Source organism: Aspergillus multicolor (genome assembly GCF_047715735.1).
Source record: "Aspergillus multicolor strain CBS 133.54 unplaced genomic scaffold BDW74scaffold_53, whole genome shotgun sequence".
Classification (NCBI taxonomy): Eukaryota; Fungi; Ascomycota; class Eurotiomycetes; order Eurotiales; family Aspergillaceae; genus Aspergillus; species Aspergillus multicolor.
The window spans coordinates 54,437-67,623 of NW_027396004.1; the positions used below are offsets into that span (position 1 = coordinate 54,437).

Consider the following 13,187-nt stretch of genomic DNA (forward strand, 5'->3'; position numbering starts at 1 on the left):
AGAGCGAGAAATGTGTTTGGGGAAATTTTTGGGAAGAGGAAGATGATCGGAGGGAAGTTATAGCTTATCTAGTGTTCGAGCATATTCTTGGATTACTAACCTTTCGCTGACAGATTGCAGAGTTACGGTAGAGGAAGGTTCGGGGCTTGTATTCGAGACTTCGAGAATGAGGTCGGTCTTGGTTTCTACAGGGGCAAGGGAATGTCCCTTAACCTGATGCAATCGATAACTTCTCTAGGACCCCATTTCATCTTGCTACTTAGACTAACAGATAATCTAGGTACTAACCACCCTACAGCGCCGAACGACCCCAGAGCCTTCTCCCCAAGAAGACGTTTACACATCACACAGATCACTGTTTCAACTAGTTATAGGTAAGACTACGAGTACGACTACTACCCGCATATCCTCTCCACAATCAGACTGTGCTACTAACCTAGGGAGATTCATGGCCTCTATCACGGGCATAGCTTGTCGATGTTGTCGATGTGTCTATATGGTGATGGTGTTTTTGTCGTAGTCTAGAAGCGATTTAATGTGGAATTGTAGGTGATGTGTCTATATGGTGATTGTGATAGTTGGTCACGGCGAAGGCGTTGATCACCCTTGAGTTGTGAGGGTGCTATGACTATGTTAGTAAACGGAAGAGTCTTCTGGCCGGCACAACGCATCCCTATCATCCAACGTACCTGTTGTTATTGTTGACTTGAAGTCGTGCATGCTCCTTTGGAGGATCTTCTCAGAGGCAGACGCGGACGACATTCGGTGGGAAGAAGAGTTCGAACCGAAGACTCTGGTCTTTCAGCACTAATAATCCTTATCTTGAAGCGTGAGTTAGATATTTCTAGAATACTAGACTCCAATTCCAGCGCTGCTTTACGAAGCGCTTAGAAACCCCCACAGGAAGAAACTACCAGAACCCAAAGTTACGGCACCCACGCCAGACTTGCATATATAAGAACGAAATCCACGCGAAACATCACGGCTGTCGACGACATGGCGTTGGTAAAGCAGTGGTATTGGTAAGCAGGGATGACATTAGGCGAATGCGGTGGGAGATTGCGAGCGTCGGATGGAAGGGCCGGTATGACGTTGTTCTCAGTGTTTGGTATGGTAGTAGATGCTAGCAATGGATAGAGTGAGCTGGCATGGCAACTTGTTCTAGGTCGGGTATAGGGTATGGCTGGGGTTAGCCCTAAAAACCTTAAAAGGAGTCATCGCCCACATCCAAATATTGAGCATAGGGGGATCTACTCCTCTGCCCTTACTCTAATACTCCTAGATATTGGGTAGTAGGAACGTGGAATGCCATCTGCAGGCATGCCAGAGAACCGCATCGATGCAACATCCATGGGGCAAAGAATACCCTGACCCTTTGATCCAATCGGTCTCTAAGCCAGGACCGAATGAACAACAACTAACAAAGAGGAGATGCCATAGCCTACCGAGGTATGACGGTGAGTATAGACTAGCTGTCCTTTCATTGGCTCGAAGGGTGTGGCTCAGCTACCATACTCTGTACAGCATATCAACGTGCCGCTGTACCTCGTACAAAACGATGCTTTCAATCAACATGGGCCCGATCAAGAGCCCTCTAAGAGTTGAAATAAATTGCGCGGGGTTCCCTTCACAGTGACACCTCCTCGAACCCATCTCACTCATCCAAAACATCAGCGAGAAAAGACAATATCAGAACCAGAACCAAACCCTACAGTCACAGCAGAACATGCAGGCTCAGACGCTGGCACCAAATGCTCTGCCTGCGGGTGGTCCGAGGCCCAGCAAAGCCGCTGCAGCTACTCCAGTCACGTCAAGCCCTTCCACGGCGCGAGCGATCGAGGCGCCTGGGCATCAGGGTCATCGCTGGTCCTAAAAGAAAGAGCAGACATCGACTCCCGCAATGAGGTGAGGAACCTAGAATTCATACAGAAACACACCACAATCCCGATCCCCGAGATCGTCAGGGAGTGGATCGAGGACTCGGGCCGGTACTATGCCCTCGCTGAACGAGTCCATGGCGAAACACTCGAAGAGGCATGGAGTGAGCTGTCCACATCCCCGAAGGAAAAATTGCAACCCAAGTAGCATCCTGCCTCGCGCAACTCCGAGCCCACACGTCCCCCGTCATGTCCAGCGTCGACGGCGGCCCAATTTACTCGGGCTGGCTGTTCCAGGACGACAGCGAGACACCGCACGGGCCCATGAGATCCGACGCCGAAATGGGCGAGGCCCTGCTCCCAGATCTAAAGGGGATCCCCAGCGCAGCATCTAAGCAGTTCATCCGTCGTCTACCAAAGTGCGAGTCCTACACGCTAACTCACTGCGATCTCAACATGGCGAACATCATCGTGCGCAATGGCGAACCTGCAGGGATACTAGACTGGGAATACGTTGCCACGAAGATCGGATTCGGTGAGGAGGACGCGGAGTGGAAGCGTCTGTTGCGGGCGCGGCTTGATCCGGGGCCCGGACGGGTCTTCAACCAGGCTGTGGAGTTTTGGATGGACCTTTATTCGCTGTCCAACTACCCGGAGACGAATGAGAGGGGAAAAGCGCTTTTTGCTCAGTTGATCGAGGAGAGTTCAACTTGACGAGGTCTGGCCTTTGTTAATTAGCTCGACTATTCAGCGGGATACTATTACCTGCCAGATTACATACTGCCAAAAGAGTACAAAATATGGTAGCGATTCTGTGCCTGGGGAGGGGCGGCGAAATGAGCAGGGAGTCGCGGAGCGCTTGCGCCTGGAAGCAGCACTGACTATCAAATGCCAGTATCGGATCAAACGCTACCCAGACCTGAAAGTGATGGATATTTGAGCGTCTCTCGGGGTGGTTCCATTAGCTTCATTAGAGCCGACAACTTAGATGGCTTGCATATCGTCCCGAGCATGAGAAGGATAAAACGAAGGAGGCCATATTATCCATGAGCTAGCGGGTGTATTATAGCGAGGTGAAAATCGACCCATCTAACTGTTCAACCACGGGTCGCTAAGCAAGTCCTTCGCCGTCTTTCGGTCCTCCGGTCGCCACTGGAGCATTCTGCGCACGAACTGGAGGAAGAGTTCCTTGTTCTCTCCATCCAAGTAATCTTCTGAAGTTTCTAGACTGCAGCCTTTCGGTATTGGTACCTCTGCGCTGTGTTTCCATGTTCCTATAGAGAGCGAGTGTAAGAATACCGCAACGACATGGCGCTTGCGAAGCTGAGGTGAGGTAGATACGACATGCTTACCGTCCTCCGTAAAGAACTCATGGCTCCTCTTTCCACGCTGTAGAATCTCCAAAGGAGGTGGCCCAAGCAGCGCTATGACCTCCGCAAGGTGCGCGCGAGTAGAATATCCTTTTCCGTCAGGGTCATTGCCATAGAAGAGGTGCTTGCATTCAAACAGATCCCATATCTAGAGGAACAAGTCAGCCCGACTGCAAACAGTTGGCTACATCCGATTATCGAATCCATAGACATACCATGGCGCCTACATTCCATATATCAACCGGATAGCTCCATTCCGTCTTGAGCATGACCTCCGGGGACCGATAGACATTAGGCTGTGCATCGTGATTCCTCTTTTCATCGCCTCGGACTGCAGAACCAAAATCGCTGAGGACCGCGCGGCCAAACGAGTGAGGCGATTCGACCCGTCTCGAAGCATAAACAGGCATGCCGTCGACGAACTTTCGGGGCGAAGGGTTCGCGAGTTCAGCTTAAGTGTAGCGATCGAGGACGGTTGTATCTTCGATTTCTTGAAGTATATTATCGCCCTTGATATCTGCAGATGTCATCAGTAGTTGGTTCTATCGGCTCATATAGTAAATGGGGGGACGAGAGACGGTACCGGTAGGGACGAGCTTACACTCAGTATGAAGATAATCAAGGGCAAGAAGAACTTGTTGCAGGCCCGCTTTCAAGAGGTCTTCTGTGAATCGATGGCTAGGGTTGCGATAGAGTATATGATGCCTTTGAACCGTACTAGCTAAGAATACTGATCAAATACTAGGTATTATATAGAAGGTAAAGAGCGTGATGAATTCTTCTAATTCTAAGAATTCTTAAGGGTTTTTATATGTAAATGTAGAAGTTCTGCAAGGAGTTTGTATAGCCAAATCCTTTATTCACCCTTTGGGAGAATAGCTATATTTAAATTTGTCTGGCTCATAAATTTAGTAGTTAGAGGCCTTAAATTACTAAGAATTCTCCACCTTAGCTAACGCACCCCCTTAAGGCCTACTAACTGCCGCTTTAGGAAGAGATAAGGCTAGAGATATCCACTATTTTAAGCATCTTAATAAATTCCTGGTGTTGTTGCTTGGTAAGAGGTTTTATAAGGCCATCGGCGATTATTTAATTTATAGGGGTCCATTTAACATTAAGGTTTCCTTGTTAAACTTCCTGGCGTAGCCATGAGTTATGAATATTAACATGGCATAGCTTAGAACATAGTTAGATATTTTTATTTATAAGTAAATTAATTGTCTGCTTATTATCGCATTAAATAAAAAGGTGGTATTAAGAATTAAATTACAGATTCCTAAATACTCTGCGCCACTAATACATTACCTTGGAGGCCTTAGTAAGCGCTAAGAGTTCTGCTTTAGTAGTTAAAGTTATAATAAAGCATTGCTTTATTACCTTTTATTTAATTAGCCTATTATATAGCTTGCAGATGTAGCCTGCACTGGAGGAACAATCTAAATAATCCGCAAAGGCTATATTTAAGTAGGCCTTGTAGATTTTAACAAGTATTTTATTAATATTTAAAGTATTTAGTCCGGAATACTTAATATCCAGATAACGCGTGTTATAAAGATAAGTAATTAGGCAATCCACGGCGTGCTAATAACAATCTACTGGGTTAACAAGGTGTTCTAACAGATAGCTAACTATATATAAGATATCTAGACAGGTAAAAGTACTTGCATAGCTAATAAATCCCACCTTTAAGTATATCTTATAAATTTATTCTAGTATTACTTTATCCATGTTTAGATAAAGCTTGCTGGAGGAGAGCAAGGGAGTTCCGGGAGGTTAAACTATTATATCTATATAAAAGCAGCTTGTAATAGCTTTAATATAGGAATCTTAACATAGCCAGACCTTTTATTACTATCTAGCCTAAATAATTCTAACTCCAAGAAATCATTATACTTCTTTAAAATATCATAATTTATATTTAGCAGCCAGTTCTTCCTTAAAGATTGCAGCTACGGCACGTGCCTCTTTAATAGGGAAATTTATAATAATAATATTATTTATATATACTAATAATATTATAAATTCACTAATAAAGAGACATTCTTCTTTAGGGATTATAATAAAGCCATGTTTATAAAGAGTTATAGCTAGATTAAGCTGCTAAAAATATAAAAACTTCCTAAGGCTATAAATAGCCTTGCAAGCCTTTAAAAGCTTTTTTTTTTATTTATATCCCTTTAGTAAGCATAAATATACTAGCTTTTAAAGTGCTATATTTAAAAATGCATTAATTATATCTTTTTAATTAGTATCAAGGTTAAAGGCTGCAACAAGGGCAGCAAGAATTTAGAAGGCGCGCGTGGAAGCTATAGCAGCTTAGTTTTCTTTATTAAAAACTAGTTTAAGGTCTCCGTGTATACAAATTTAAGCCTTTACTTTAAGGAAGTAGCCGTCTGCATTAAATTTATAGGTAAATACCCATAGTAAGGAGATTACCTTATCTAGCCCAGCCTCTTGTTTCTCCACTACTTCCCATGCCTTTATTTTCGCGAGGGTTAATAATTCAAGGTCTGTGGCTTTAAGGAATTCTGCGTATAATAGGTGATCTTTAATATCCCTCTAGTGCTTGGGGAAAGGTAGTAGATTATCTTAGTAAAGGTGTTCCTTTACTGGGTTTTAATAAAGCGCATAGAACGCATACTGGATATAGTTAAGTAGTTTTAATATAGGGGTAATTACTTTAATTATGTATACTTTATAATTATTTATGTTATAATACTTTATATTCTAATACTTAGGTTACTATTTGCAAGTTAAATTAGGGAGCTGCCTAAGTTACTAGGAGCTATTTTTACCCCTTAAGCACGCAGAGTATTAAGGCTTAGCAAGGCGTGCTTGCTTTGCTTCTTATAGTAACTAAGTACCCGCCAGATCCAGTGGTGGCTTCCTGGGAGTCCTGGGTTATAAAATTTGCTGTTAAGGCCGTGGTGGCTCTTCGGGGAATGCTCCAGGCGTTGAAGTTTATATAGGATTTTTATGGTATTAAGGTTTTGGGGTTGCCTTAGGAGTTAGTAAAAATGGTGAGTCCTCTAACTAATTAAAGGGCTTAAGCCCCGCGGTAGTAACCTTAGGAGTAACCTTATCCCTTTTTTAACCTTTTTTATAAATAACTTTATCTTTTTTAATTTTAGTAACCTGTAAGCTATTTATATTTAAAGTAGGCTTATTCTCTTCCTCTTTATTATATAGTTTTATAAAATTTAAATCCAAGTCAGTATCTTTAACCATGTAATTATGGTTATAATAAGGAATATTAAGGACCTTAATTAAAGGTTTAGGCATGTTAATTATAATATTAATTTATAAAAAGGGATTCTTTAAATTATATATTCTTATTTTATTAAAAATTATATCTCTGCATGCTTTAACATACTAATCTTTAGGGAACTAGATTTACTAAATATTTAAGGCTTTATAGCTAATAAAATAATTAAGGGAGGCCCTTGGCTCTAGCTTATAAAGGCCACTATCCTAACCTCTTCGCGCCCACGCGTAACACCCCAGCGTTTAAATGTTAGAAATATAAGGCGGCTTACCAGTAAGTTTCTTCCATGGAGTTTTCCAGTCTAGCTTCTTTACTAGAATTTAATTACTTATATAAGCTGCAGCTTTAAAGATTCATGGCCACATTAATAATAAAAACTTTGCATGCAATGTGATTATTTAAGCCCTTTAAATAAGTATTCCTCCTAATTATTTAGCCATGCCATTTTAAGATAGGGTGTACAGAGCTAATTTATTCTGTAGTATTTCTTTAGAGCCAGTAAATTTAGGAATCTCTTTCCTAAAGCTGGGCTTATTATTACTAAAGAAAACTTTTAGTATACAACTAAACTATATTTAAATAAGTTTAATAACCTGCTTAATGGCTTCACGGCAGGAGGCTTTTAACTAGTAAGTATAAATTTAATAAAACCTGCTAAACTTATTATAGAAATAAGTTATCTACTTATCTTTATTTATTACTATTTTCATGAAGATTAGATCCAGGTATATATAATTAAATACAGCTTTAACTAGCTCACGGGGCCTTTAAAAGGTTTATTAAGGTGCCCAGCTAATTTAACATGTCTTGCAGTGTTAAGGTATTTAAGTATTTATTATTTTAACTCCCTGAGTTACTGCTGGAAGGTGTTAAAGCGCCTTATTACTAATATAACCCAGGTATTAGTAAAAGATGTTAAGATCTCCTGTAATTTTTAGTTCCTAAGCAGAGGTTTTACCTTTTAGGTAACTTAATAAGTACACCTTTTCTTAAGGTTCTGCATATTCCCCGGAGTTAACTATCCAAAGGCCGGATAGATAATTTTTAAGGTAAAATACTTCCTTTTTATTCTTTATAATTAGGGCATTAAAATCCTAGTGGTATCCTAATTTCTTAAGGCGCCTTGCTAACAGGATATTTATATAAAATCCAGGCGTGTATGTAATATTCCCTAGAGTTAGTATTATTAATTTACCTCTTGGAGTCTTTGGATAAAGTGTTACAGATCTAAAGCCTTAAATAATACAGTTTAAATTACCTGCGCGGATACTACCTTTACATTAATAATCAAGCGTGGTAAAACGCCTGATATTATTGCAGACATGAATGGAGGCGCCTGTGTTAAATATAAAGGCTTTAAAAAGCGCCAGGGATTATATATCATGAGTACTAAAAATAAGTATGCTAATATAATATACTATAAATTATATATAATATTCTTCTTTTTTAACAGCTGCTCTAGTAACTAGTAAAGGCCTTTAAGGCTTTATATTCCTTTTCCTTTTCTTTTTTATTACCTTATTATTATTTGCCTTAATCTCTTAGAGTTTTCTTTTATATTTATTAGTCCTTTTAAGCGCTTTACTAACCTTTTTTTCTGTAAAATTATTAAATCTATACCAGTCAGGCCTGCGAGAATGCATAAAATAAAAGCAGTATTTTACTCCACGCTTGCAGCCACACGGGCAGGTAACTTTCTCTGCAGATAGCTTTAACTTAGATATTTTATTAAACTTTTTACTAAGTGTAGCAAAGGCTATATAGCCCGCAGAGGACTTAACAAAGCCGTTGGTTATAAAGAGATATTAATAGTATTTAAAGACAAGTTTTAAGTAATCTGCTATATCTGCACCTTCCTAATTTAGTTAATCTATATTTTACTTAGTATAGCTTAGAGAGTATCTGCTAATTACTTTCAGGAATAAGATATTAGTGGTATAGTTACTAAATTTAGGTTACTTAAAACATAATATCTCTTAATAAGTATTCTTATAATTCTAAAGCCATTGCAAGATCTTCCCTTGCTTAATTAGGGCTATTAACACCGCGACATACTTGTTAAATGCCTTTAATTTATATTTAAAAGTTATTAGCTTAAATTACTGCTTTAGTTTAGTAAGAACCTCCGCGGTAAGCTTATTCCTAATAAACTATTAAATTAAAAGAGTAATTAACCTTTAAATAACGTTATTTATATCCTAAATTTTAGAATTAATAAACTTGGCATGGTTCCAGCACCTGTTATATATCTTAAAGGCTTTCTCTGTTACATCCTCCGCCGGAAGATCCAGATATTTAGGAATTTCAGGTTATTAATTAGCTTTAATTTCAGGATTTAAGTAATCCTATACGCCTGTAACTTTTATAAAGCAAGAAATATAACTATACCAGGCCTGCTAGTTATTCCTAGACTTAAGAATAACTATCACGCTTAAGGCAGCGCTGGTAAAGCTTATAATAACATCTTATATTATATATAATATTATAATTTAATTAGTATTTAACTTCCAGTTTACAGGAGTTGCTCCGTTCCGGAAGGCCTTTATATAGCAAAAGGGCATGTATATTAGGGGTTGGGAATAGGTTCACAAGGTCTAAAAAAGGTAAGAATTTAACATAAGCTAGCTATTAAGTTAGAATCCAGGCTTATAACTATAATACCTTTAAACTGTACTAGCTAAGAATACTAATCAAATACTAGGTATTATATAAAAGGTAAAAAGCGTGATAAATTCTTTTAATTCTAAGAATTCTTAAGGGTTCTTATATACAAATATAAAAGTTCTGCAAGGAGTTTGTATAGCTGAATCCTCCATTCACCCTTCGGGAGAATGGCTATATTCAAATTCGTCTGGCTCACGAATTCGGTAGTTGGAGGCCTTGAATTACTAAGAATTCTCCACCTCAGCTGACAGAGTAGATCTCTAAAACTCTCCCACATGGGCTTCTGGACTAGGCAATGATGGTCAACCCCTGGGCGGTGAATGGTGAAGAGGTCCAGCGCTTTCCGAACATACGCATAGCCAGGGTGCCATGAGCCCCCTTTGTTTAGTTGCTCATAGACCTGAAACTCTTCTTTGTTGACCTCATCCCGCGTATAGATCTTAAGCGTGACGTACTGATGGCCTCTGACTCTGTTAGTGGGGCGCCACCTCATGAATCATGGAACAAGTGTACGGAGGCCTATCCGTGCCTTCCAGCGCACCCACCGCCTTCGTCTTATGGGTGCGCCACGCATTTTTCGTAGTCACGCATTTTTCATAGTTTTTAAAATTTTAAAGTCTTTTAACCTATACAGCCGCACAACATGTCTGATCCTTATAAAGATTATAAAACCTAATTAAGCAAAGCCGTCGCTATTGCCCTATCCAAAGAAAAACCAAACATCGCGGAAATTGCGCGAGAATTCATGGTGTCTAGCACGATAATGTAAAGCCGGATTAAAAAAGTAAAAACACTAATAACTCCCATTATAACAAAAAAAAAATACCCTACAGCCATATCAGGAGAAGGCCTTAGTTAACTAAATTATAAAAATATAAGCTTAAAACCTCCCGCCCACTACTTTTATTATAAAGACGTGGGCAAACCAGGCGCTTGCCCGCGCGGGGTCTCCGGATAAGAAGGTTAGCAAGATATAGCCATATTAATTTAAAAAGCGCGTACCAGCACACCTAGGCCTTGCGCCGGTGAAGTAAAAGATTAAAAAATTAAGGTGTATTTAAGTAAAAGACACAGGGCTTTTAAAGCACTGGTATTATTAACTAGAAGTTCTTCTCTGCGGTGTTCCTGCCCGCCTTGTATATAATTTTAATAAATGCAGATTTTAACCAGGCCAGGGGCAGGCTTGCAAGGTCTTTAGTAAATCAAACTGCCCTAATCTTGTAGAGGGCGAGCAAGGTAAAAATATTACTGTGGTAAAGTATATTTGCGCTAATAGTTAGCTTATAAATCCGTTCTTTATTTTTAAAGCAAGCAGAAGCCATATAAAGTGCTGGTATTAAGGCAGCAAGGCCTTACCGGCTAGTACTATTACTGTAATCTTACTAAATAAATAGATATTAAATAAACTCGCGCTTAGCTGGCTAATTTAATTTAACCGGGCTATAAAAAAGCATACAAGAATAAATAAGAAGTGCTACCTAATATTTAACAGCCACGGCTCGCACTTTACACTTGAATTCTTATAATACTACAAGGATAACAACATTATTCCCTTTAGATTTCTTTCTTATTTAACTCACCTTTGCCAGCCGCTTGACGGAAAGCCGTTTCTTAATTATAAGCAATAATTCCAGCTTTTAAATAATAACTTATTATTCTAGGGTGGTAGGCCATACAGGAAGACCAAATTCCTAAAAGTTATCACACTAGTACGCGCGAAGGCATTCTTACAGCAAATTATTTAAGAAGTGTTTAGGGATCGCGGAATCTAGCCGGTTAATAAAGTGTAAATTATTAAGCAGCTTTATAATAAGCTAGTAATCCCTAATATATTTATACCAGAGCTCCGCAGAAGTTATACACTACCTTTATTACTATTCTTTAGTGTTAAGAATAGTCCTCCAGTAATAATTAACACGCTTATAAGAAATTAGGCAAAGATTATAAAGGATGTTACTAATATCTTAGATAAGGCAAGGCGGAATTTAACCAAGATCTTTTAACACCAGATGTTAAAGCTGGAGGAGTTATAAATAACACAGGAAGTAATTTATAAAATACACGCCGTGTAAGAGCCTTAACACTGGAATTATACTAGGTGTTAAGTTAAACCGCTATTTTAAAACAGGATTATAAAGGTTCGCGATATAATTTAGTTAATTAATAACTATAAGGCTAAAAATCACGCGGTGAAGGAGAGGAAGCTGGCAAAGCAATTTAAAAAAGTTCATGGATATAAGCCCACCCAGCGCCCGCAGGAGAATATTTAGCAGGTAATTAAGAATAAAAGACATGCTATAAAGATAAAAGAAGACTTTTAAATTAATAAATAATTATATTTATTATTATATAGCCTTAAATTTTAAAAAACTACAAAAAATGCGTGACTACAAAAAATGCGTGGCGCACCCATAAGACGAAGGCGGTGGGTGCGCTGGAAGGCACGGATATACGGACACTCGGGAAAAAACTCCACTTTCATGTAATACTGTGTATTTGTTTAGAGTTCTGCTGGCAGAAAATTAGATACACCATGGCCTGCTTAGTTTTACCGTACGGCTACTTATCCCAAGCACCACATAGAGGTGCAAGCCAACGCCTGGGTGCTGTACACAGCCCGTATAACTAGGCAAAACAGAAAATGCCCAAACGCCTAACGCCCAACGCCTAAACGCCCAAACGCCCGCAGAAGCTTTATATAAAATAAAAGAAATCCCTAACCCAAGTTAATTAGGTTCTTCTCCTTACCCTTTTTTAGATTTAAGTTAATTGGACAATTAGCTGTTCCCTTAATTAAATATATTATATAAAAACCCTGGGGTTAACCAGGAGTGCCCAGTGCTATACAGCCTGTAGGCCTAGCACTTTTTATCTTTATTTAAAAGTAATCCTGTATATTACACAGACAAGCCTTGTCTGGCCACTTGCAAGTAGCGCAGCAATCACTAAATGCACCAGGAAGGTAGATATATTTTATAAAGGGTTAAGATTTAGAATAGCGCTTTTAGCAACACGTGCATGGGTGGCTTATTATAACCCCCCGGGAAGCTATAAGAAGAGCATTAATATATAAAAAATAATAATACTTAATTTACTTAATAGTTATACTACCGTGTATAATCTATACTAAGTGCCCTGGAAGAGCAAGTATCCCCCTTTATATATTATTATGGTAAAAGCGGGCAAGCTCCTGACCCCTAATAGGGAGTTTAATAGTTTAACCTTGCGCTTGTTAGTACACATGCCGAAGGAAAGCCTCCAGATCTAACTCCGGCCAAGCCAGCTTAATACTATAATAATTAATAAGCCTAGAAACCCTTGTACACTAAATAGCCTTAGGGGTCTTGTACAAGACCTTTAAAAGCCATTGCCAGTGTATAAAACTATTAGCTATTATCTAGTATCCAGTACCCTGCAAGATTAGAGGGCAGAAAGCCAAGGGGGGCAAAGTAAGGAAAGGTTATATACTAGTTTTTAATAATATTATATACTTTATTAACTTTAAAGTACTTATACAAGACCTTTAAAGGCTATTACTAGCATATAAAGTTATTAGCAAGTGTCCTGGAGCAGCTAGAAGGAAAAGAAAGAGATTACTTACTGGTTTCTAGTAACACGGCACACTGGGGATAGCCTTACTTGGCTATTCTTATATAAAAGGCCGCGTGAGGGCTATTACTAGTGTATAAAAAGTTAGCTAATGCCTTGCTAGTATAAAAAGTAAAGGGTAAAGGGATAAATAAACGCTATATTACTAATGTTAATTAAAAAGGGGAAGAAGAGAAGAGAAAAAGAAAGAAGAGAAGAAAAAAGAAATTAAGACCTTAAATTTTTATATTACTTAGTTATAACTACCTAACCAAAACCTCTTAAAGGCCTTTATATAAAGCTAGTTACTTTATTTTTATCTCTTTATTATTTTTTATATATACCCAACTGCAGAGCAAGGTATGAAACCAGAATAAAGCCTTATATAATACTAACCAGGCAGGATCTAGGCCATCCTTGCAT

General features: G+C 39.0%; 3 protein-coding genes across 3 annotated transcripts; 1 reads left to right on the forward strand and 2 right to left on the reverse strand.

Annotated features, from left to right (window-relative positions):
* Positions 1-1,258: 1,258 nt before the first annotated feature.
* On the forward strand, positions 1,259-2,591 carry BDW74DRAFT_189470 (aminoglycoside phosphotransferase family protein; the record flags this gene model as incomplete). The annotated part of the gene is made up of 3 exons (XM_073731982.1): positions 1,259-1,457; positions 1,739-2,041; positions 2,086-2,591. The coding sequence occupies exons 1-3, from the start codon at positions 1,340-1,342 to the stop codon at positions 2,589-2,591; spliced, it is 927 nt and encodes a 308-aa protein (XP_073577933.1). The 5' UTR covers positions 1,259-1,339.
* A 375-nt stretch (positions 2,592-2,966) lies between these two features.
* Positions 2,967-3,657, reverse strand: BDW74DRAFT_183950 (kinase-like domain-containing protein; the record flags this gene model as incomplete). Its single annotated transcript, XM_073730657.1, has 2 exons — positions 2,967-3,395; positions 3,463-3,657. 2 exons carry the CDS (start codon positions 3,655-3,657, stop codon positions 2,967-2,969), a joined length of 624 nt encoding a protein of 207 aa, XP_073577934.1.
* A 5,779-nt stretch (positions 3,658-9,436) lies between these two features.
* BDW74DRAFT_183951 (uncharacterized protein) lies at positions 9,437-9,750 on the reverse strand (the record flags this gene model as incomplete). Its single annotated transcript, XM_073730658.1, has 3 exons — positions 9,437-9,464; positions 9,530-9,640; positions 9,722-9,750. 3 exons carry the CDS (start codon positions 9,748-9,750, stop codon positions 9,437-9,439), a joined length of 168 nt encoding a protein of 55 aa, XP_073577935.1.
* Positions 9,751-13,187: the final 3,437 nt, after the last annotated feature.